Source organism: Salmo trutta, chromosome 8 (genome assembly GCF_901001165.1).
Source record: "Salmo trutta chromosome 8, fSalTru1.1, whole genome shotgun sequence".
Classification (NCBI taxonomy): domain Eukaryota; kingdom Metazoa; phylum Chordata; class Actinopteri; order Salmoniformes; family Salmonidae; genus Salmo; species Salmo trutta.
In genome coordinates, this window is record NC_042964.1 from 11,802,368 (window position 1) to 11,825,970 (window position 23,603).

A 23,603-nucleotide genomic window follows, 5' to 3' on the forward strand; every position below is an offset into this window, starting at 1 on the left:
ACACACACACACACACACACACACACACACACACACACACACGGCCCATTAGTCTCAGTTCTGCACAATGTTGACAATTTCACAGACACCAGTTGGGCTGAGGTAGTGAAAAAATAGATTTTCACCTACTTTACCTCAAAAGCTTCCATCAAACTCAACTCCTCCCCTTTCATCTGCACCTTAATCTCACCGTTTCACTGCTACACTAAAGGAGCATGAGAAACACATTTCGCCAGCAGCTCTGCTATTATAATGATGGGTGAAAGCCCAGCCTAATGTCTGAGCTGGAATAAAGAATTGCCGGTAATTACCATGGTATCACATGGGCTCTATCCTGTAATTTGCCTTAGCTTCCTGTGCAAAACTTCTTTTCAGAACAGAGGACATTTCAGACAGACACATTATTCATCCGGTGTATGCACACAGGATAATAACTTTTGCTTGGATAAACAGCGAGAGACAAACACAACGATAAACAGCGTAATATTTTCCCCTATCATCTGACTCGGGTAATCTGCTCTCTGTACTGGAAAGAAGAAGAGCAGAAATAAAAAATGCATCAGAAGGTTGAGGAGGATTCTCTCAATTTGTGCAAAGATTCTGTTTTGCCAAATGCCTGATTTTCCATGGAACACATCCATCTTTATCTACTGTACTCATGCATGCAATAGCGTAGCCACAGGAGAAACATAACATAAAAGGTTAACTTTCTGTATTGGCTTTCCAAAGTACTTTTATATGTTTTGAGGATTTTTCCAAAAGTTTAGAATACACCTTTACTTCTGTGTCAACAGGAAACATATTGAGTATACAGTATACAGGTAACTGCCAAAATAAAGGAAACACCATCATAAAGTGTCTTAATAGGGCGTTGGGCCTTGTGATGCGTGGGTCAGCTGTTTGTTCACCCGCCCGCAACCGCTAATAACCCATCCGCAACCGGCCTTCTACACAGTATGTGATAAAGTGAAACTTTGAGGACCACACCTAACCCTAGCCCGCAAATAGAAAATGGATAGCAGAATGATTTTATGACAGGGCTTTTTTGATAGGCCTAGGTTTCTGCTTATAATTTCTGACATTTTGGTAGGCTGTTTGTTAGTAATTAGATACATGCAGCTTCTCTTCTGTCAATACTCGTTGCCCTAGAAGACTAAACAAACCCTTGCTCACCAGAATGTCATAAAACAATAGAATGAATGCCTAAATCTAGTTGACATCGGTAAAGTTTGTTTTTGTTTTCATCTCTGCTTCTCTCAAGCAGCAAATACGTTTAGGGACCGCAGAGAATATGCAATAACGAAAAATGTTGTGCAAAATGTTCAAATGACATCAGTTTGACCGGTTTTGAGGAAAATTAGATGCTGTTAAAAACGACACAACATGTTTTTGATACGATTTCAGTTCGGCTTGAATGCATATTTTATGTGGTTGAAATACAATCAGCTTTTATGATGCTGATAAAGACAGCACTTTGAATGCGCCATTAGAGACCGTCTGTAATTATGTCATGATGCTAAAATAAAGAAATAATATTTCTACACTTCTGTTCCCGAGTCAAAACGTACATTTGGTGTATAATTTTACTGCAAGCAATGCTTAATTCTGCAGCGGTTATCACTATATTAAGCTATGTGAGAGGTTATAGACCTACAGTCAGTGTCCAGAGTTCAGATAGGCTAGAATTTCATTTAACCCATCTGAACAGTACAGTTCCCTTGACGTGACATTTTGAAGTCCCCGTCTTGCGACTGTCGAATTTCTATAGCGCCTCACAATCATCACACATAACACTGCTATCATCCTCTTTTACCAAATCTTTCCCAAACATTAGACTACTGTTCTGGCCCTCCCTTCTATTTATTTTCAACTCTCTATTTCAAAGCCGTTCTCTTACTGAATTAAACACCGACATTGTCCTTTTGTCTCAGTGGATTGACATTAACTTAACAAGTTAAAAAATAATTTGACAAATGGCATGTATTTGGCACGCTACAGTCAGCCCCTAAAGCTTAGCCTACACACTAACGTCAGATAAAAAGAACGAAAGGAAAAACCTCAATCTAGCATATAGACATGAATTGCACAAGAATTTTTGAATTTAATGCATTGTTTTCTCTTTATTCTACCCATTTATGGATTTTAATGCATCTCTTTATTCACAATATTCCATGACCCTTAACCCTTAACCCGCCCACCCCGCACATATAACCGCGGGGACTGCGGGTTATGAGTCAACCCGCGCATCACTAGTTGCTTCCAAAAGAAATTCCATACTTTTGGTGTTTTGTCGATGGTGGTGGAAAACACTCTCAGGCACCGCCCCAGAATCTCCCATAAGTGTTCAATTGGGTTGAGATCTGGTGACTAAGATAGCCATTGTATATGGTTTACATCGTTTTCATGTGTCACGTCCTGACCAGTGAAAAGGGTCATTTGCCATAGTAGAATGGTCAGGGCGTGGGGGGGGGGGGTTGTTTTGTGTGTTTTGGGGTTTTTTGTTTCTAGGGGAATTTGTTCTAGTTTTCTATTTCTATGTTTCGTTTTCCATGTTTGGCCGAGTATGGTTTCCAATCAGAGGCAGGTGTCTTTCGTTGTCTCTGATTGGAAGCCATACTTAGGCAGCCTGTTTTCCTTGGGTTTTGTGGGTGGTTGCTTTCTGTTTAGTTTGTTAGTATACCTGACAGAACTGTTTGGCTGTCGTTTGTTTTTTCTTTGTGAAGTGCTTTCATTAAAAGTAAAAGATGAGCACTATACACGCTGCGCCTTGGTCTAATCCTTTCGACAAATGTGACAGAACCACCCACCACAAGAAGACCAAGCAGCGAGGGAGGAAGAGTGGGACCGAACACTATGGCTCAGAGTCATAGACCTGGGAGGAGATCCTAGATGGGGGGGGGGCATAGGGGGGGGGGGCATAAGGGGAGTTTGGCTAGGTCAGGGGGAGCCCTGACCTAACTTCCCGAGCCAGTTGAGAAGTCAAGCGCGGAGTTCAACACAAGATTCCGGAGAGTGGTACTGGTGGAAAGGGCACTGCGGAGCAGGCGTGCAGAGGGGCGAGAAATGCATTACGGTGTGATGCGCACTCTCGCCCATCCGCACGCACAGTCCGGTGCGGTCAGTACGGGCTCCGCAGCGTTGCCATGCGAGAGTTGGCCGGCAGCCAGGAAGAAGTGCGCCGGCTCAACGCATCTGGTCTCCAGTGCGTCTCCTCGGCCCAGTTTATCCTGCGCCTGCTCTACGCACGGCAGCCCTCATTCCCCAGCACAGCCCAGTTCGCCCTGTGCCAGCGCTCCGCCCGTGCCGGGCTACAGTGACCAGTGCTTAATGAAGTGCTTTCATTAAAAGTAAAAGATGAGCACTATACACGCTGCGCCTTGGTCTAATCCTTTCGACGCCTGTGACATCATGCTTATCAAACCATTCAGTGACCACTCGTACCATGTGGATGGGGGCATTGTCACCCTATGGGGCATCGCCATGGTAGCCAAAAATCAACAAGACAAAGGAGCTGATCGTGGACTACAGGAAACGGAGGTCCGAATGCCCTCATTCACATCGACGGGGCTGTAGTGGAGCGGGTCGAGAGCTTCAAGTTGCTCTGTGTCCACATCACTAAGGATCTATCATGGTCCACACACACCAACACAGTCGTGAAGAGGGCATGGCAACGCCTTTCCCCCCTCAGAAGGCTTTGAAAAGATTTGGCATGGGCCCTCAGATCCTCAAAAAGTTCTACAGCTGCACCATTGAGAGGATCTTGACTGGCTGCATCACCGCTTGGTATGGCAACTGCTTGGCATCCGACCGCAAGGCGCTACAGAGGGTAGTGCGTACGGCCCAGTACATCACTGGGGCCGAGCTCCCTGCCATCCAGGACCTCTATACCAGGCGGTGTCAGAGGAAGGCCCTAAAAAATGTCAAAGACTCCAGCCAACCTGGTCATAGACTGTTCTCTCTGCTACCGAACGGCAAGCGGTACCGATGCACCAAGTCTGGAACCAACAGGACATTGAACAGCTTCTACCCCCCAGCCATAAGACTGAAAAATAGTTAGTTAAATAGTTAGCCAAAAAGGTACCCGACTATCTGCATTGACCCTTTTTGCACAAACTTTTTTTGACTCATCACATACGCTGCTGCTACTGTTTATTATCCATCCTGTTGCCTAGTCACTTTATTCCTAGTTATACTGTATGTACATACAGTGCCTTCAGGAAGTATTCATACCATTTGACTTTTTCCACATTTTGTTGTGTTATAGCCTGAATTGAAAATGGATTAAACAGAGATTTTTGGGGGTCACACAATACCCCATATAATGTCAAAATGTTTTTCAATTTTTGTTTTACAAATTAATAAGTCAATAAGTATTCAATCCCTTTGTTATGGCAAGCCTAAATAAGTTCAGGAGTAACATGATTAACATGTTTTTTAAATGACTACTCCATCTCTGTACCCCACACATACAATTATCAGTCAAGGAGTGAATTTCAAACACAGATTCAACCACAAAGACCTGGGAGATTTTCCAATGCCTCACAAAGAAAAGCACCTAATGGTAGATGGGTAAGAAGAAGAAAAAAGCAGACAGTGAATAATAACCCTTTGAGCATGGTGAAGTTCTAAATTATACATTGGGCAGTGTATCAATACACCCAGTCACTACAAAGTCACAGGCATCCTTCCTAACTCAGTTGCCGGAGAGGAAGGAAACCGTTTAGGGATTTCATCATGAGGCCAATGGTGACTTTAAAACAGCTACAGAGTTTAATAGCTGTGATAGAAGAAAACTAAGCATGGATCAACAACATTGTAGTTACCGCACAATACTAACATAACTGACAGAATGAAAAGAAGGAAGCCTGCACAGAATAAAAATATTCCAAAACATGCATCCTGTTTGCAACAAGGCACTAAAGTAATACTGCAAAAAATGTGGCAAAGCAATTAAGTCCCTTTTTGTCCTGAATACAACGTGTTATGTTTGGGGCAAATCCAATAAAACACATTACTGATTACCACTCTCTCCACTCAAGAATAGTGATGGCTGCATCATGTTATGGGTATGCTTGTAATCGTTAAGGACTGGGAAGTTCTTCCAGGATAAAAAATGAAACAGAATGGAGTTAAGCACAGGCAAAATCCTAGAGGAAAACCTGGTTCAATCTGCTTTCCACCAGACACTGGGAGATTAATTCACCTTTCAGCAGGACAATAACCTAACACACAAGGCTAAATCTACACTAGAGTTGCTTACCAAGAAGACAACATCAATCAAATGAAATTGTATTGGTCACATACACATGTTATTGCAGATGTTATTGCGGGTATAGCGAAATGCTTGTTCCTGAATGGCCAAATTAAAGTTTTGACTTAAATCTGGTTCAAAATCTATGGCAAGACCTGAAAATTATCTTGCCATAGACAGAGCTTGACAGAGCTTGGAGAATTTTGAAAAGAATAATGGGCAAATGTTGCACAATCCAGGTGTGGAAAGCTCTTATAGACTTACCCAGAAAGACAGCGGTATTCACTGACAAAGATGCTTCTACAAAGTATTGACTCGGGTGTGAATACTTATGCAAACAAGATATTTCTGTATTTCATTTTCAATAAATTTGCTAAAAAATCTAAAACATGTTTTCACTTCGTCATTATGGGGTATTGTGTGTAGATGGGTGAGAAACAAAGTCTGTAACACAACTAAATGTGGAATAAGTCAAGGGGTATGAATACTTTATGAAGGCACTGTATCTACCTCAATTACCTCAAACCTCTGCACATCAACTTGGTACTGGTACCCGATATATATTGTCACAACGGAAGCCCGAGAGGCAGCTCCCCCCAAAAAATTGGGGGGGGGGGGGGCACACGGAGTGATCGGCGGAGCCGAGGTGTGAACCAGAGCAAGTCAGGGAGTCGAGTGTGGAACTCAACGAAAGATTCCAGAGAGAAGTGTTGGCGTTGAGAGCGCTGCAGAGCGGGTGTGCTTACCGTGGGGAGCGTGTGACCAGTCAGGCACTGTGTTATGCGGTGATGCGCACTGGAGATACAGTGTAGCCTGTGCCTGCGCCCCGCATTTGCCGGGCTAAAGTGAGCATTCAGCCAGGATGGGTTGTGCCGGCTCAGCGCTCCTGGTCTCCAGTGCGTGTGCGTGTCACCAGTCTGGTGCCACCTGTCCCGGCTCCACGCACTAGGCCTCCAGTGCGCCTGCTCAGTCCGGTGCGTCCTGTGCCTGGTCTCCGCACTCACCCTGAGGTGCGTGTTACCAGTCTGGCGCCACCTGTGCAGCCCCACGCATCAGGCCTCCAGTGCGCCCCCCGTTCCAGAGCTTCCGCGACAGTTCCCAGTCCAGAGCTTCCGGCGACTGACAGAGATTGACAGAGTCGAAAGCCTTGGCCAGGTCAATGAATACGGCAGCAAAGTATTGTTTCTTATCGATGGCGGTTACGATATCGTTTAGGACCTTGAGCGTAGCTGAGGTGCACCCATGACCAGCTCTGAAACCAGATTGCATAGCGGAGAAGGTGCGGTGGGATTCGAAGTGGTCGGTAATCTGTTTGTTGACTTGGCTTTCGAAGACCTTAGAAAGGCAGGGTAGGATAGATATAGGTCTGTAGCAGTTTGGGTCAAGAGTGTCCCCCCTTTTGAAGAGGGGGATGACCGCAGCTGCTTTCCAATCTTTGGGAATCACAGACGACACGAAAGAGAGGTTGAACAGGCTAGTAATAGGGGTTGCAACAATATCGGCAGATAATTTTAGAAAGAAAGGGTCCAGATTGTCTAGCCCGGCTGATTTGTAGGGGTCCAGATTTTGCAGCTCTTTCAGAACATCAGCTGACTGGATTTGGGAGAAGGAGAAATGGGGAAGGCTTGGGCGAGTAGCTGTGGGGGGTGCAGTGCTGTTGACCGCGGTAGGGGTAGCCAGGTGGAAAGCATGGCCAGCTGTAGAAAAATGCTTATTGAAATTCTCAATTATAGTGGATTTATCAGTGGTGACAGAGTTTCCTATCCTCAGTGCAGTGGGCAGCTGAGAGGAGGTGTTCTTATTCTCCATGGACTTTACAGTGTCCCAGAGCTTTTTTGAGTTTGTGTTGCAGGAAGCAAATTTCTGCTTGAAAAAGCTAGCCTTGGCTTTTCTAACTGCCTGTGTATATTGGTTTCTAACTTCCCTGAAAAGTTGCATATCACGGGGGCTGTTCGATGCTAATGCTGAACACCACAGGATGTTTTTGTGGTTTTTTTGTGACTCTAAGCATGATGGAATGTTCATGTCTTAATTAACTCAGGAACCACACCTGTGTGGAAGCACCTGCTTTCAATAAACTTTGTATCCCACATTTACTCAAGTGTTTCCTTTATTTTTGCAGTTACCTGTAAGGAGCCATTTAAGTACTTCTTCCATGGGGATACTCACTCCCATCACAGTTAAATAGTGAAACAGGGACATCTTGTGGACAATGAGGAGAAGAACAGAAAAGGCTGTTTGGAACTGAACTTTCTCTGGATGTGGATTTATGACAATGACATCATTGAGGTATAAGCTAACAGGTGGCCTTTTCATGCTCAATTCACAGCCAATTGAGCAGTGAAATGGCTGTTGTGTCAGAGTGAATGGTCTGTCCACCCTCTCAGTGCCTAGCAACTCAACTCCTGCAACAGTTTTATCACTTCCTGTAGAATGTAGTTGAACATAAAGCAAACAGAAACACAACACCAGATGCTAAACAGAAGGGAGCATGCAAATGTATTTTTGTTGCGTTGCACAAAGTAAATATAGGAGCTATCTTAACTTTGGGTTAGGGTTACACCCTGGAAAAATTTACTCTGGGCTCCCGAGTGGCGCAGTGGTCTAAGACACTGCACCTCAGTGCTAGAAGAGTCACTACAGACTCTGGTTCAATTCTAGACTGTATGACAACTGGCTGTTATTGGGCGTCCCATAGTGTGGTGCATAATTGGCCCAGTGTTGTTAGGGTTTGGCTGGGGTGGGCTGTTGTACATAAGAATTTGTTCTTAACTGACTTGCCTAGTTAAATAAAGGATAGATACATTCATTAAACACATACAAGCATTGACACAACAGCATTCCCTCTTCTTATCTCACCTTGGTATTGGCATCTTTCCTGGGATTTCCATTCAGCAGCTCTCCAGATTCTACTCTCCAGAGTCGTTTGGCCCACTCCTCCCTCTGGGGCAGCAGCATCATGGTCTCTGCTGCCAGGTACCTGTCTGGTGGGATCTGGCTCATGGGGGGTGGCAGAGCGTTGGTGCTACCCACCGTGGCTGGTCCTGACCAGCTGTTAGTGGCCGGTGTTGCCTGGGACTCGGGCTCTCCACCTCGGCCCTTAGGCCATCTCTGCTTAACACTCATAGAGAACCAACGCTGACTGCTTCTGAAGGAGCCTCCTCCTGTTAGGTTCTGTTTCTGGTTCTTAGCCAGAAGGTACGGTGGTGGCGGGGGCTTGAACTGAAACTCCAGCCTGGGAGGAGGGCCACCGGATGGGCCGGTTAACGACGCCGGGCCAGGTAGAGATTCAGAAAGGGAATTTGTGCTGCCTGGATTAGGATGGCCGTTTAGTTTTAGGCAGCCATTTTGATGAGCTACTATTTGGGTGAGGTCTCCTTCAGCCTGGGGGTAATCCTCCCATGGACAGCTGGGGAGCTGGCCTCCAGGGTCGTTTCCGCGGGCGATGGGGAAATCCCTGTCCGCTCTTTCCTCAGGGGGGGAGGTGTTTCCAATCCCGCTGTCTCCGTTGCTGCTGGCGCTGCCATTCTTGCCGGTGCTGCTGCGATTCTGTTGCGTGTGGAGGTGGTGGGCTGAGTCTCTGTCCAGCCTGGTTCTAAGCCTCTCCACTGCCTCCCCCATGTCACAGTATAAGACAGATACAAACTGGAGGACAGAGGGGGGAGTGAGGGGGAACTCCAGGCAGCCCTGGGTGTCTGGGTCGGGGGTGCAGTCGAAGCCGAAGCGCCCTGTGATGCCCAGGTGGTCACTGTGGTGGCACAGCTCGGGGTCGATGAAGAAGACGTGGCAGGAGGTACTCAGGGGACCATTCTGGCCAACGTGGCCGCCAGAGATGTGTGCAGTGGTGACCAGACAAAAAAAGCGCCTGTCCTCGGAACACACCACGCCCAGGACAAGGTTCTCGGAGGGGAAGGCGGCCAGGACGGCTCCTGTGTCATCACAGAGGCGGACGCAGTCGAACATGATCTTCATCATCACCAGCGTGTGGGTCTCCTGCTCTGTGCCCAGATGTCTGATACACCCACGGATTACCTGTAGGCAGTCGTCCTCTGAGCCGTGTCTGGACAGGGCCAAGATCAGTTCAGTAGAGCCCAAGTAGCCCACCACCATGGCTGTGTTCAAAATACTCCAGTCTCGATTCACATCATCCTCCTGCTCGTTGAAAACAGAGTCGCCGTCTGCCACTCGGGCCGTTTCCTCCTCAGACAGGAAGACAGGCTGGGTTTTGGAGTTCGAAGGCTGGATCCAGTGGGACATGTCAGGTTCTGACACAGGTCTTGGTTTAGCTGGGGTGGCATTTACGGAGTTAGATGACGAGTTGCCAGAGTGGTCCGAAACTCCCCCCTTCTGGAAAAGCCCCTTTCCCTCTGTTCTAGAAATCCTTAACTCCTCGTCGCTGGAGGATAGGTCCGTGGGCCCATTCCCGACAAGCACCACCAACTGTAAGGGGCCTTTACAGGTGCCAATCAACTGCACCACAGCCTCATGGGATGCCTTTGCCACATCAGTTCCGTTGACGCTCACTATACGATCCCCCTGCTTCAGTCCCACATGGTCTGCAGGGCTGCCCTCCAATATACCACTCAAGAGGCACGGGCCCTGTCCCGATAAGGTAAACCCGTATCCTACACGTCCTCGAACAACCTCAACCCGTCTGACTTCATGAGGAGAGGTCAAATCCAGACGCCTCCGTGCCCCTTCAGCCTGTCCCGGCATCCTCATCCTGAATGTGGCCGTTTTTCAGAGGCAGAGCGTTGGAACCGAATGTCACTCTGGAGTGATATCTTTTTAGTGCCAACACTGAAGTGTAAATACTAAAAGTAGACAAGAGAGAAAGATTTAAGCTGAGTGAGATACGGTGTATCAAATAATGATTAGGTATAGGCCTACTGTAACATTATTTTTAACAAAATGAAACTGTAACACTTATCATGTGATATCATTATGGTACACAACATATTGTTATACAATGTATAAACGAAATAATAATGGTGTGATACAATGTATTGTGCACAAAATCCATAAAATATATTTCTCCTTTATTTTAAGAAACATTCACTGTAAAGCAAATACTGTAAGATTTCATTCTGCAACAATAATGCTGCCCCACTATAACAATCTCCAATTTTTTTAACGAAAATATATGTATGAGTTGTTATAGTTTAAGCAGACACGTATGGGTTGAAGAGACCATTTAGCCTCGTCCCATGTCAGCGTGCAAATGAACCATCTACTTGCCATAGAGTAGACAGCGCCAGCTGGCCCCTTTCTCAAGAACGGTTCAATCAATGCACGAGCATTCAAGCGAGACGTTTCTTAATGAAACATGCTCGAGCGCCTTGATTTGGTTTCGTTTGACACCGTTTCTCTACCGCGCTTAGTTAAATGTTTACAAAACAGCAGACTAGTTCGGCATTGTCCATCAAAATACAACAAACAAAAAATAGCCTTGCTAAACTATTTCCTAGTATTAAATGTAAAGTAGTCTCCCACACTCTCGACGTCTAGATACAATGTTGCCAGTGCTGAGACTGAAATTACCGTTTTAAAGCTTCATGAAGTCAGTTTAAAAGTTGCATACTCCCAACAGTCCAAACTAGTTACAAATCCACACGTCCGTAGTTTCCATAACATAATTTATATTTTCCAAAGTTTCCCTCCAGTATTATGGTATTCCATATACCACGGATGACAAACTCCACTCGCCTCCATTCACTGTTGGGATTACAAAGCGTCTTTCATAGTAACCATGACATCGTTTTCAGACCACGTGATTTCTTTCGCCAATCCCCCTGTCTGAGAGCTAAATATTCAAATATTTGCGGTGATCCTATTGGTTCTGATCATCTGAAATTGATAGCCTAAATAAAAACATTGTTGATATTGTTCAGGCCACATTTCAAACACATATCATTACCAACATGCACTTATTTACACTTTACTAAGCATGACAAATAACTATGCAGATGTAGCCTAAATGGCTATTAAATGCAACCACCACCACACAATTAATAATGGATATATAACAAGCTAATTAACATGACGGGATGAATTACACGCTCAAGAGGTGATCATTTGTTGCATCCTGCCAGGAGAGAAAAACAACAACAAAAAAACAGTGAATTATGGCTAAAATGCTGCAAGGTCGCAAGGGGAGTGAGTCACATGGTCCTATTACACACCACAGTCAAATAGACACAGTGAGTCAGTCAATGGAAACAGTGAAAGCCAAGAAGTTGTATGTATGTTTAGGTCTACTAAAACCCTGGACAAAAACCTTAGGCCTTGTAAGATAGTGAAGTGATAGTCATTTGAATCGAATAAGCAGGCTATTGATATTTTTTTTTTTTCTGTATATTATTTAGCTGTTTTCACAAATGTAAAATGCAAAGCCTATATGTGGCAAAACTACATTCAACTCCCTTCTTTAATCCCATGGTTTCACATAAGAGAGCACTTCAAGACAATGCGGTTTTAAGTGAGTTAATGGAACTGTCTTCTCAAATTATCCACAACACTAACCATTTCCTTGATTTGTCTAATTAGGATGTCTTGCACTTTCAATCGCTCAATGTGATCAAAAAAAATGGTTTTAACAACATATATTGTATATCCCTTTCCTCTGAATGAGGACTTTTTCAGTCAAGGCACTAGCTGCCATATCAGATATATCACATACAGATACACTACCATTCAAAGGTTTGGGGTCACTTAGAAATGTCCTTGTTTTTGAAAGACAAGCAAATTTTTTGTCCATTAAAATAACATAAAATTGATCAGAAATACAGTGTAGGCATTGTTAATGTTGTAAATGACTATTGTAGCTGGAAATGGCTGGTTATTAATGGTATATCTACATAGGCGTACAGAGGCCCATTATCAGCAACCATCACTCCTGTGTTCCAATGGCACGTTGTGTTAGCTAATCCAAGTTTATCATTTTAAAAGGCTAATTGATCATTAGAAAACCCTTTGCAATTATGTCAGCACAGTTGAAAACTGTGGTGCTGATTAAAGAAGCAATAAAACTGGCCTTCTTTAGACTAGTATCTGGAGCATCATCATTTGTGGGTTCGATTACAGGCTCAAAATGGCCAGAAACAAATATCTTTCTTTTGAAACTCGTCAGTCTATTCTTGTTCTGAGAAATGAAGGCTATTCCATGCGAGAAACTGCCAAAAAACTGAAGATCTCGTACAACGCTGTGTACTACTCCCTTCACAGAACAAAGCAAACTGGATATAACCAGAATAGAAAGAGGAGTGGGAGGCCCCGGTGCACAACTGAGCAAGAGGACAAGTACATTAGAGTGTCTAGTTTGAGAAACAGATGCCTCACAAGTCCTCAACTGGCAGCTTCATTAAATAGTACACGGAAAACACCAGTCTCAACGTCAACAGTGAAGAGGTGACTCCGGGATTCTGGCCTTCTAGGCAGAGTTGCAAAGAAAAAGCCATATCTCAGACTGGCCAATAAAAAGAAAAGATTAAGATGGGCAAAAGAACAGACACTGGACAGAGGAAGATTGGAAAAAAGTGTTATGGACAGACTAATCTAAGTTTGAGGTGTTTGGATCACAAAGAAGAACATTCGTGAGACACAGACAAAATGAAAAGATGCTGGAGCAGTGCTTGACGCCATCTGTCAAGCATGATGAAGGCAATGTGATGGTCTGGGGGTGCTTTGGTGGTGGTAAAGTGGGAGATTTGTACAGGGTAAAAGGGATCTTGAAGAAGGAAGGCTATCATTCCATTTTGCAACGCCATGCCATACCCTGTGGACGGCGCTTAATTGGAGTCAATTTCCTCCTACAACAGGACAATGACCCAAAGCACAGCTCCAAACTATGCAATAACTATTTAGGGAAGAAGCAGTCAGCTGGTATTCTGTCTATAATGGAGTGGCCAGCACAGTCACCGGATCTCAACCCTATTGAGCTGTTGTGGGAGCAGCTTGACCATTTGGTATGTAAGAAGTGCCCATCAAGCCAATCCAACTTGTAGGAGGTTCTTCAGGAAGCATTGGGTGAAATCTCTTCAGATTACATCAACAAATTGACAACTAGAATGCCAACTGTCTGCAAGGCTGTAATTGCTGCAAATGGAGGATTCTTTGACGAAAGCAAAGTTTAAACGACACAATTATTATTTCAATTAAAAATTATTATTTATTATCTTGTCAACGTCTTGACTCTATTTCCTATTCATTTTGCAACTCATTTCATGCATGTTTTCATGGAAAACAAGGACATTTCTAAATGACCCCAAACTTCTTAATTTGAGCCAGTTTGCTACAGCAGGAAAATAATCCAGCAGCAATAGAAAATGTGAATGATGTGGATTATATTTCATGCAATTTTTTTAAAGTGTTGATACATTTTTCGTACGGGAAAATCAAGTCTGCAATTTGAAAGTGGAAATTCAGATGCCTTTTTAAACCTCAAATACACTACAAGTAAAAAATGTCCTGCATCGCAAAGAAGTTCTCAGGGTGATCAAATTAAGATCCTACATCTGTAGTATGTTCTGTTACACATTATACAGTACCCGTCAAAAGTTTAGACACACCTTCTCATTACATGGTTTTTCTTTATTTTTACTATTTTCTACATTGTAGATTAATAGTGAAGACATCAAAACTGTGAAATAACACATATGGAATCATGTAGTAACCAAAAAAGTGTTAAAAAAATCAAAATATATTTTATAAACGGAGATTCTTCAAAGTAGCTACCCTTTGACTTGATGACAGCTTTGCACACTCTTGGCATTCTCTCAAGCCTACTTCATGGGGTAGTCACTTGGAATGCATTTCAGTTAACAGGTGTGCCTTGTTAAAAGTTATTTTGTGAAATTTCTTTACTTCTTAATGCGTTTGAGCCAATTAGTTGTGTTGTGACAAGGTAGTGGTGGTATACCGAAGATAGTCCAATTTGGTAAAAGACCAAGTCCATATTATTGCAAGAACCGCTCAAATAAGCAAAGAGAAACGACATCATTACTTTAAAACACGAAGGTCAGTCAATCCGGTCAGTCAATTTTGCAGTTGCAAAAACCATCAAGCGCTCTGATGAAACTGGCTCTCATGAGGACCGCCACAGAAAAGGAAGACCCAGAGTTCAACAGAGTTACCAGCCTCAGAAATTGCAGCCTAAATAAATGCTTCACAGAGTTCAAGTAACAGACACATGTCAACATCTACTCCAAATTTGCGATTTTTGGTTCCAACCGCCGCGTCTTTGTGAGACGTAGAGTAGATGATCGGATGATCATGGTTGCTACCATGCTGTGTTTTCATGTATTGCTGCCATGCTATGTTGTTGACCTTAGGTCTCTCTTTATGTCGTGTTGTGGTGCCTCTCTTGTCGTGATGTGTTTTGTCCCCGCAGGAGGCCTTTGCCTTCTGGTAGGCCATCATTGTAAATAATAATTTGTTCTTAACTGACTTGCCTAGTTAAATAAAGGTTCAAGAAAATAAAAAATGTAATCTCTGCATGTGTGGTTCCCACCGTGAAGCATGGAAGAAGAGGTGTGATGGTGTGGGGGTGCTTTACTGGTGACACTGTCTGTGATTTATTTAGAATTCAAGGCACACTTAACCAGCATGACTACCACAGCATTCTGCAGCGATACGCCATCCCATCTGGTTTGAGGTTAGTGGGACTGTCATTTATTTTTCATCAGGACATTGACTCAACACACCTCCAGAATGTTACTGTCAGACCAGGTGTTGTATGTGGAGGATGAGGGCTACAGTAGATATCTCAGATAGGGGGGAGTGAGGCCTAAGAGGGTTTTATAAATAACCATCAACCAGTGGGACTTGTGACAGGTATACAGAGCTGACCAGTTTACAGAAGAGTATAGAGTGCAGTAATGTGCCCTATAAGGAGCATTGATTGCAAATCTAATAGCCGAATGGTAAAGAATATCTAGCCGCTCGAGAGCACCCTTACCTGCCAATCTATAAATTACGTCTCCGTAATCTAGCATGGGTAGGATGGTCATCTGAATCAGGGTTAGTTTGGCAGCTGGGGTGAAAGAGGAGCGATTACAACAGAGGAAACCAAGTCTAGATTTAACTTTAGCCTGCAGCTTTGATATGTGCTGAGAGAAGGACAGTGTATTGTCTAGCCATACTCCCAAGTACTTGTATGAGGTGACTATCTCAAGCTCTAAACTCTCAGAGGTAGTAATCACACCTGTGGGGAAAGGGGCATTGTTCTTACCAAACCCCATGACCTTTGTTTTGGAGGTGTTCAGAGCAAGCTTAAGGGCAGAGAAAGCTTGTTGGACACTAAGAAAGCTTTGTTGTAGAGCGTTTAACATAAAATCCGGGGAGGGGCCAGCTGAGCTATGTTGTTGATATAAATTGAAAAGAGTGTGGGGCCTAGGATCGAGCCTTGGGGTACACCCTTGGTGACAGGCAGTGGCTGGGACAGCAGATTTTCTGGCTAGCTACTTTGAAGAATCTAAAATCTAAAATATATTTTGATTAGTTTAACACTTTTTTGGTAGAAAATAGTAAAAATAAAGAAAAACCCTTGAATGAGCAGGTGTGCGCAGATTTTTGCTGTGTTATTGCTGTGTTATTGTATGTAGATCATATTACATTACAGTACACACAAAGTGTGAATGCTGACTTTATGTCGGCTACATTATGACAATATTTAGGATGAAAGGGAGACAAGATTGTACCAGGAATAGTTGAAAGACAGACAAAAAATGACAACAGAACATACGTTTTTATTTCAGTCATACATTTCAAACAAGTAGGCTATGCTAGTTGGAAGATGCATACACCATAGCAGAACACACATTAGAAAATAAGTGATACAACACCAAATGCCCATGCCTTTTGTCATTAAGATATAGAATTTGTGGACAAACGTTGTCTTTTGTCAATGTGAATAAGCACAGTATTTTCCTAGCTTGTAGATATCTCTCAAATCGGTCAATGAATGGTGGAACTTGTCTTAAAGCAGCCTCAGCCATACACCTCTGAACCCTCACCCCTGACCTCTCACTCTCTCGCAGCAACCACTAGATGGCCATGCTAGAAAGGACGAAACAGGCCTCTCAGCACTGATGAGCAAGTTGCTTTTTTCCTCTCTCTGCCAGTGAGCATTCAGGTCAGGGGTAAGGTTAGGGTGAGATTGACATTATTTACTCTCGATCAGTTGTTAAAAAGTGTCATACACCAGGTGAAACATAGCCATATTATAGCATAAAACACATAGCCATATTATAGCATATAACACATAGCCATATTATAGCATATAACACATAGCCATGTAGCATATAACACATAGCCATGTAGCATATAACACATAGCCATGTAGTATTTAACACATAGCCATGTAGCATATGGCATTTATTTTCTAGCATAGCCATATAGTGAGCACCACCAGGACACAATTTCGATACAGCTACGACTTCTCGTAGGAGGTTAGGAGAACTTACGCAGCAGGTTAGGAGAATTAATGTAGCAGGTTAGGAGAATTAGGTTAAGGTTAGGGAAAGGGTTAGGTTTAGGGTTAGCAAAAATGCTCACCTAACCTGCTACGAAAAGTCCCTTGTATCGAAGTGGTATGTTTTTAGGGAGTCCTGACCACCATCACCAACCTCCTTGACCCCTCACTCTGGACCCTTCATCCCTGGCCTGGCTCTTTGACCCCAGGCTGGGCAGCAGCGCCCCAGGCTGGCGTGGGGGCAGTCAGTGGCTGGATCATCTTCTCCAGCAGGTTCATCATGCGCTCCTGGAGCTGCAGGCTCTGCACCTGGAGGAAGTTCTGCTGGTGCATGACACGGCGCACCTCGCGGCACGTCTCCTCCACTGCCCGGCTCACCTTTCGCTGCTCCTGCAGCATGGCCTCCATCACCTTCAGCTTCCGCCGCTTCAGAGACAGGTGCTGGTGCACCTTCTTTCTCTTGGCCGGCGCCGGGTGGGAACTGGACAGAAAGGGGTTTTGTTAATCAAAGTAACGGTAATGACATCATTTATAGAGAGAGTTATACACGCATTCAAGAGTTCTGTAAGGAGGGCCCTTTTCGATCAAACTTGGTAAAGCGGTTTCTGGGATAAGCCGAGAACTACAAAATAATGTGAAATGAAAGTAAACTCGCTGTATGCTAATTACTCACATGCTAATTAACTATCATCACAATACACTGTGATGTTTATCACTTAGAGAGCCTTGTGGAGACTATCAGTCCGTACCAATGACAATAGATGACCCCTCTCAGCAAGGGTGGGCAGTTTAGCTCAATACCTCAGCTTGATACCCCCCCTCTCTCTCGCTCTCTCTCTCGCTCTCTCTCACTCTCTCTCTCTCTCTCGCTTTCTCTCTCTCAGGGGGTGTCCTCTTTTTCTCTCTCTCTCTCTTTCTCTCTCCCTGTTTCCTCATTTGAAGCCCAATATGTAACCATGGCCTTACTCAGGACAGGGAAGCCCAGAGTGCAGGCTGCCAGAGCTCTCCCATCCATCCAGGTCCTCCCTCATCTCCATCTCGTCCGAGGAGCCTGTGTACTCCGGAAGGAAGCCCATGGGGAGGCCCTCCGCATGGGACATCGAGGCCTCTGTGGAGGTGGAGGGGCCAGGAGACTGGAGCTCAAACGGGTTCATAGTCCCATTATCATCAGTCTTGGTGAGGAGCTTCTCTATTGCTTTGTAGTACGGCCAGTCGGGTGTCCCACCGCTCCCATTGGTTGTGCACTTCATTTTCCTGTCAAATAAGGAGTTAAGGATGGTATATATTAGTTTGGGTAAAGTAGGGGACATAAGAAGTCTGGGTTTCTAAGTATCATAGCAGCCCGTATTGAGTTCTAGTTATGCAGGATGCTGTGACACCTGTGGAGTTACATTCCAACGTAGCCTACTTCAGTTCTTTCTGGATATTAAAGTGCATTCATACAATACAAGATTTTTGTGGATTTATGTTGCCACCTTTTTCAACCCCCCCCCCCCCAAAAAAAAAGAAAAGGCATTTCTTACACTTGCCTGTACTGGAAAGACATGTTGGTGATTTTCATCTTTATCTCCTCCCGATGGCGTTGTTCTCCAGTGAGCTCGAAGAACCTCTGGGCCATCTTCTCGTAGATCTTGGCATTCCTCTTACATTTCTTCAGCTCGGCGACGTTCTGTTCCCATACATACAGAAGCCCCTTCATCTCTGCATCGGTCCAGTTTCGGGCCCTTCTGTGCTTCTCGCTGTGGCCCGGCATGAGGTAATTAAAACTCTCCTCAGCAGCCATTTTGAAAGCCCTCTCAAAAGCACTCTCTTCCTGTTTTGGTTTTGTAAACAAAAATAGGCCCCAAAAACGGTTTAGTTTGAAAGCCCTTCTCTGCTGTCTAGCATTATTTCTTATGCTGTCAGTGGAATGTGGTTGCAAACAGTCACACACCGCTCTGCCTGTGCTGTGCCCTTCCCCCGAGCTTAGCTGAAAGAGGACTCAAAATGGGGCCTAGGGCAGGAGAGGGATCCGGTTAAAAGCTTTTAAATGGAGGAAATCGTCACTGTGATGTCAAGTTGCCCTAGCAACTAGGAGGAGGCCCCTCTTTCTCCCTCCCTCCCCCTCTCTTAACCACTCCCTCTCTTTCACTTCCTCTCTCTCGCTCTCTTGCTCCAATGCCACAACAAAAAGCTTTTAGCTGAAAGGCAATGAGGTATACCAGAGATTACAGGAAAAACAGATTTGAAATATGAGCCTTGGGGGAAGGAGGGAGTAGAGCAAAAGAGCAGGTGTCATTTGTTTCCTTGGCAACAGGCCTTTGGACTGGGCTGGCTGCCAAGATGTTACTGCATTTAAATGCTTTTAATAACAGACAGGGACTGGCTTTTTGCAGTCAAAGTGGTGGAAACAGGAGTATATTACTCTTCACCTGAGGAAAAGACACCTACATTTTTTTATCAAAGCAACATACTTTGGCAGTGTGTGGATACTATTCTCAATGCACAATTAAATGATATGCAAATGATATGAAAGTGCAGGGGAAACAATTGTATTGAAACGGGTATGTATGCGTAGTTGTAGAGTACATTCAGGGGGGAGTCAGTGTATTCTAATCATCCAAGACAATGGGAGTCTTGTCGGTAGGTCAGCTTATGTGTGGACAATTGAACACCCTCCCCCTCCCACACCACAATATGGACCTTGGCCTGCAAGGGTGAGCTCAGCATGTTATCTCTCTCTCAATTCAATTCAATGGACTTTATTGGCATGGGAAACATATGTTTACATTGCCAAAGCAATTTGAAATAGATAATAAACGTAAGTGAAATAAACAATTTGAATTTAACAGTAAACATTACACTCAAAAAAGTTTCAAAAGAATAGAGACATTTCAAATGTTATAGTATGGCTATGTACAGTGTTGTAACAATGTGCAAAAGGGCAAATAAATCAACATAAATATAGTTTGTATTTACAGGGGTGTTTGTGTTTCACTGGTTCACCCTTTTTTGTGACGACAGATCACAAATCTTGCTGCTGTGATGTCACACTGTGCTATTTCACCTAATAGATATGGGAGTTTATAACAATTTGATTTGTATTCAAATTCTTTGTGGGTCTGTGTAGTCTGAGGAAAATATGTGTCTCTAATATGGACATATATTTGGCAGGAGGTTAGGAAGTGCAGCTAATTATCCAGCTCATTTTGTGGGCAGTGTGCACATAGCCTGTCTTCTCTTGAGAGCCAGGTCTGCCTACGGCGGCCTCTCTATAGCAAGGCTAAGGGAAAGGGAAAGGGGGATACCTAGTCAGTTGTACAACTGAATGCATTCAACTGAAATGTGTCTTCCGCATTTAACCCAACCCCTCTGAATCAGAGGCTGCCATAATCGACATCCACGTCTTCGACTCCCAGGGAACAATGGGTTAACTGCCTTGCACAAGGGCAGAATGACAGATTTTTACCTTGTCAGCTCGGGGATTCGATCCAGCAACCTTTCAGTATGCTCACTGAGTCTGTGGATAGTCAGAGTTCTCCTTAATGTGGGGTCAGTCACAGAGGTCAGGTATTCTGCCACTGTGTACTCTCTGTTTAGGGCCAAAATGCATTCCAGTTTGCTTAGTTTTTTGGTTAATTCTTTCCAATGTGTCAAGTAATTATATTTTAGTTTTCTCATGATTTGTTTGGGTCTAATTTTGTTTCTGTCCTGGGGCTCTGTGGGATTTGTGTTTGTGAACAGAACCCCAGAACCAGCTTGCTGAGGGGACTTTAATTTTTCTGTAAGTGATGGCTTTGCTATAGAAGGTTTAGAAATTGCTTCCTTTTAGGTGGTTGTAGAATTTAACGGCTCTTTTCTGGATTTTGATCATTGGGTATCGTCCTAATTCTGCTCTGCATGCGTTATTTGGTGTTTTACGTTAGATACAGAGGATGTTTTTGCAGAATTCTGCATGCAGTTTGGTGTTTGTCCCATTTTGTGAATTATTGGTTGGTAAGCAGAACCCAGACATCAAAGGGTTCTATAACTGTTTCAAGTATTTTTAGCCAGATCCTAATTGGGATGTTGAATTCTCTCTCTCTCTCTCTCTCTCTCTCTCTCTCTCTCTCTCTCTCTCTCTCTCTCTCTCTCTCTCTCTCTCTCTCTCTTTCTCTCTTTCTCTCTTTTCTCTCTCTCTCTCTCTCTCTCTCTCTCTCTCTCTCTCTCTCTCTCTCTCTCTCTCTTCTCTCTCTCTCTCTCTCTCTCTCTCTCTCTCTTTCTCTCTTTCTCTCTTTCTCTCTCTCTCTCTCTCTCTCTCTCTCTTTCTCTCTCTCTCTCTCTCTCTCTCTCTCTCTCTTTCTCTCTTTCTCTCTTTCTCTCTCTCTCTCTCTCTCTCTCTCTCTCTTTCTCTCTCTCTCTCTCTCTCTCTCTCTCTCTCTCTCTCTCTCTCTCTCTCTCTCTCTTTCTCTCTCTCTCTCTCTCTCTCTCTCTCTCTCTCTCTCTTTCTCTCTTTCTCTCTCTCTCTCTCTCTCTCTCTCTCTCTCTCTCTTTCTCTCTTTCTCTCTTTCTCTCTTTCTCTCTCCCTCAATTCATTTCTAAGGGGCTTTATGGGAAACATATGTTTACATTGCCAAAGCAAGTGAAATAAACAATAAATAAAAGTGAGAAGAAATACATTTAACATCAACAAAAAACCGAGAAAGAGAGAGAGAGAAAGGGAGGGAGAGACATTGTAAATACCACCAAAATTATCTGTTTATTTACAGTATCTTCCCCCACTATTCGTACTACAACTATTTTCACTTTGCTAAAACACTGATAATATAACACTTGAAATGCTTATCTTCTTTCAACCTTTTTGAGTGCAATGTTTACTGTTAATTTCTGATTGTTTTTTGTTGATGTTAGTTTTAGCAATGTGAAAATAGTTGTAGTACGAATAGTGGGGGAAGATACAGTAAATAAACAGATCATTTTTGGTGGTATTTACAATGTCTCTCCCTCCCTCCCTTTCTCTCTCTCTCTTTCTCTCAGGTTCACTCTCTCTTTCTCACAGATTTAACTTCTTTAGGAAAACAGCCCTAATGTTGGACACAAACATCATTATGTTGTCATCCAGAGTCACATTTATTTATTTCCCGAGCTATAGCACACTGTTTACATACAGTAGGTTTTTGGTCTGAGTTTGGTCTGCCTTCGTTTTCATTTTTGGCATGGAAAAAATATTGCGATACCGGTATCGCCCCGGGCCTACAAAACAAAGTGCACTGATGGATACGAGCCATTATACTGTAGTCAATGGCAGGTTTCAATACTAGTTTCCATTATACTGTAGTCAATGGCAGGTTTCAATACTAGTTTCCATTATACTGTAGTCAATGGCAGGTTTCAATACTAGTTTCCATTATACTGTAGTCAATGGCAGGTTTCAATACTAGTTTCCATTATACTGTAGTCAATGGCAGGTTTCAATACTAGTTTCCATTATACTGTAGTCAATGGCAGGTTTCAATACTAGTTTCCATTATACTGTAGTCAATGGCAGGTTTCAATACTAGTTTCCATTATACTGTAGTCAATGGCAGGTTTCAATACTAGTTTCCATTATACTGTAGTCAATGGCAGGTTTTCAATACTAGTTTCCATTATACTGTAGTCAATGGCAGGTTTCAATACTAGTTTCCATTATACTGTAGTCAATGGCAGGTTTCAATACTAGTTTCCATTATACTGTAGTCAATGGCAGGTTTCAATACTAGTTTCCATTATACTGTAGTCAATGGCAGGTTTCAATACTAGTTTCCATTATACTGTAGTCAATGGCAGGTTTCAATACTAGTTTCCATTATACTGTAGTCAATGGCAGGTTTCAATACTAGTTTCCATTATACTGTAGTCAATGGCAGGTTTCAATACTAGTTTCCATTATACTGTAGTCAATGGCAGGTTTTCAATACTAGTTTCCATTATACTGTAGTCAATGGCAGGTTTTAATACTAGTTTCCATTATACTGTAGTCAATGGCAGGTTTCAATACTAGTTTCCATTATACTGTAGTCAATGGCAGGTTTCAATACTAGTTTCTATTATACTGTAGTCAATGGCAGGTTTCAATACTAGTTTCCATTATACTGTAGTCAATGGCAGGTTTCAATACTAGTTTCCATTATACTGTAGTCAATGGCAGGTTTCAATACTAGTTTCCATAAAACACTCTGGAGACAACATGGATGTGAAAGTGTCTGTTTGGATAGCCTGCTGAGATCTCCAACAGGAGTACATAGTACATCCTTTTCTCACCTTGGAGTTCGCGTTTTAAGAGGGCTACTTGTGAAAACACCCCCAACCAATCCTCAAATTTCCAAGAAGGGGCCTCATTGAAGTCGAAAGAGATTATATTGCCACTAATAGCCGGGTCCATCTGTGACTTACCATCACTTTGTCTTTATTAGTGACACTTTCTGTCACTGTGTCTTAACACTATTTTGCCCTTATTAGACCTCCTGGTCCATCTGCTCCATAGAAACTGACAGTCGTTCAATCATGCCATAACACAGGCAGCTTCTCACAATCCATCACTGCTGTCACTTACATATAGAAAACATCCATTATTGAAATGGACAGAGAACTAGAGGTTTATGTTAGAGCACTTACCAGACACTGATATCCAAAGCAACTTACAATAAATTGGGTACATACATTTTTTGTATGTGTTCCCTGTGGGAGTTTGAACCCATGATTGTTGCTATGCCGCACATGACCACAAAACACTACATATTGATGTGTTTTCATGTCTGTCCTGAAGTGGCAAAAGATGGTAGAAGAGCAAACCTTGCTTCAAATGTATTTCTAGTTCTATACTGAACAAAATATTAACACAACATGTAAAGTGTTGGTCCCATGTTCCATGAGCTGAAATAA

The 23,603-nt window shown here is 43.4% G+C and overlaps 2 protein-coding genes across 4 annotated transcripts in view; both read right to left on the minus strand.

The window, feature by feature from the left end:
• Positions 1–10,962, minus strand: part of LOC115198197 (regulator of G-protein signaling 12-like) — a 66,338-nt gene extending 55,376 nt beyond the window's left edge. The window contains exons 1-2 of one of the 2 annotated variants that reach the window (XM_029759959.1): positions 10,793–10,958; positions 8,111–10,065 (exon numbers count right to left, since the gene is read on the minus strand). In XM_029759959.1, coding sequence (XP_029615819.1) covers positions 8,111–9,973 — 1,863 coding nt within the window. In that variant the 5' untranslated portion in view covers positions 9,974–10,065; positions 10,793–10,958. Of the gene's footprint in view, positions 1–8,110; positions 10,066–10,792 lie in introns of both variants that reach the window. The other variant, XM_029759960.1, reaches the window with a different exon arrangement.
• A 5,014-nt stretch (positions 10,963–15,976) lies between these two features.
• msantd1 (Myb/SANT-like DNA-binding domain containing 1) lies at positions 15,977–18,741 on the minus strand. 2 transcript variants are annotated; one of them, XM_029759963.1, is made up of 3 exons: positions 18,251–18,741; positions 17,688–17,975; positions 15,977–17,202 (listed from the first exon to the last, which is right to left on the minus strand). In XM_029759963.1, the coding sequence occupies exons 1-3, from the start codon at positions 18,502–18,504 to the stop codon at positions 16,902–16,904; spliced, it is 843 nt and encodes a 280-aa protein (XP_029615823.1). In that variant the 5' UTR covers positions 18,505–18,741; the 3' UTR covers positions 15,977–16,901. The 2 variants fall into 2 exon arrangements, with proteins under 2 accessions (XP_029615823.1, XP_029615821.1); XM_029759961.1 differs by having other exon boundaries at positions 18,245–18,741.
• Between the last annotated feature and the right edge of the window lie 4,862 nt (positions 18,742–23,603).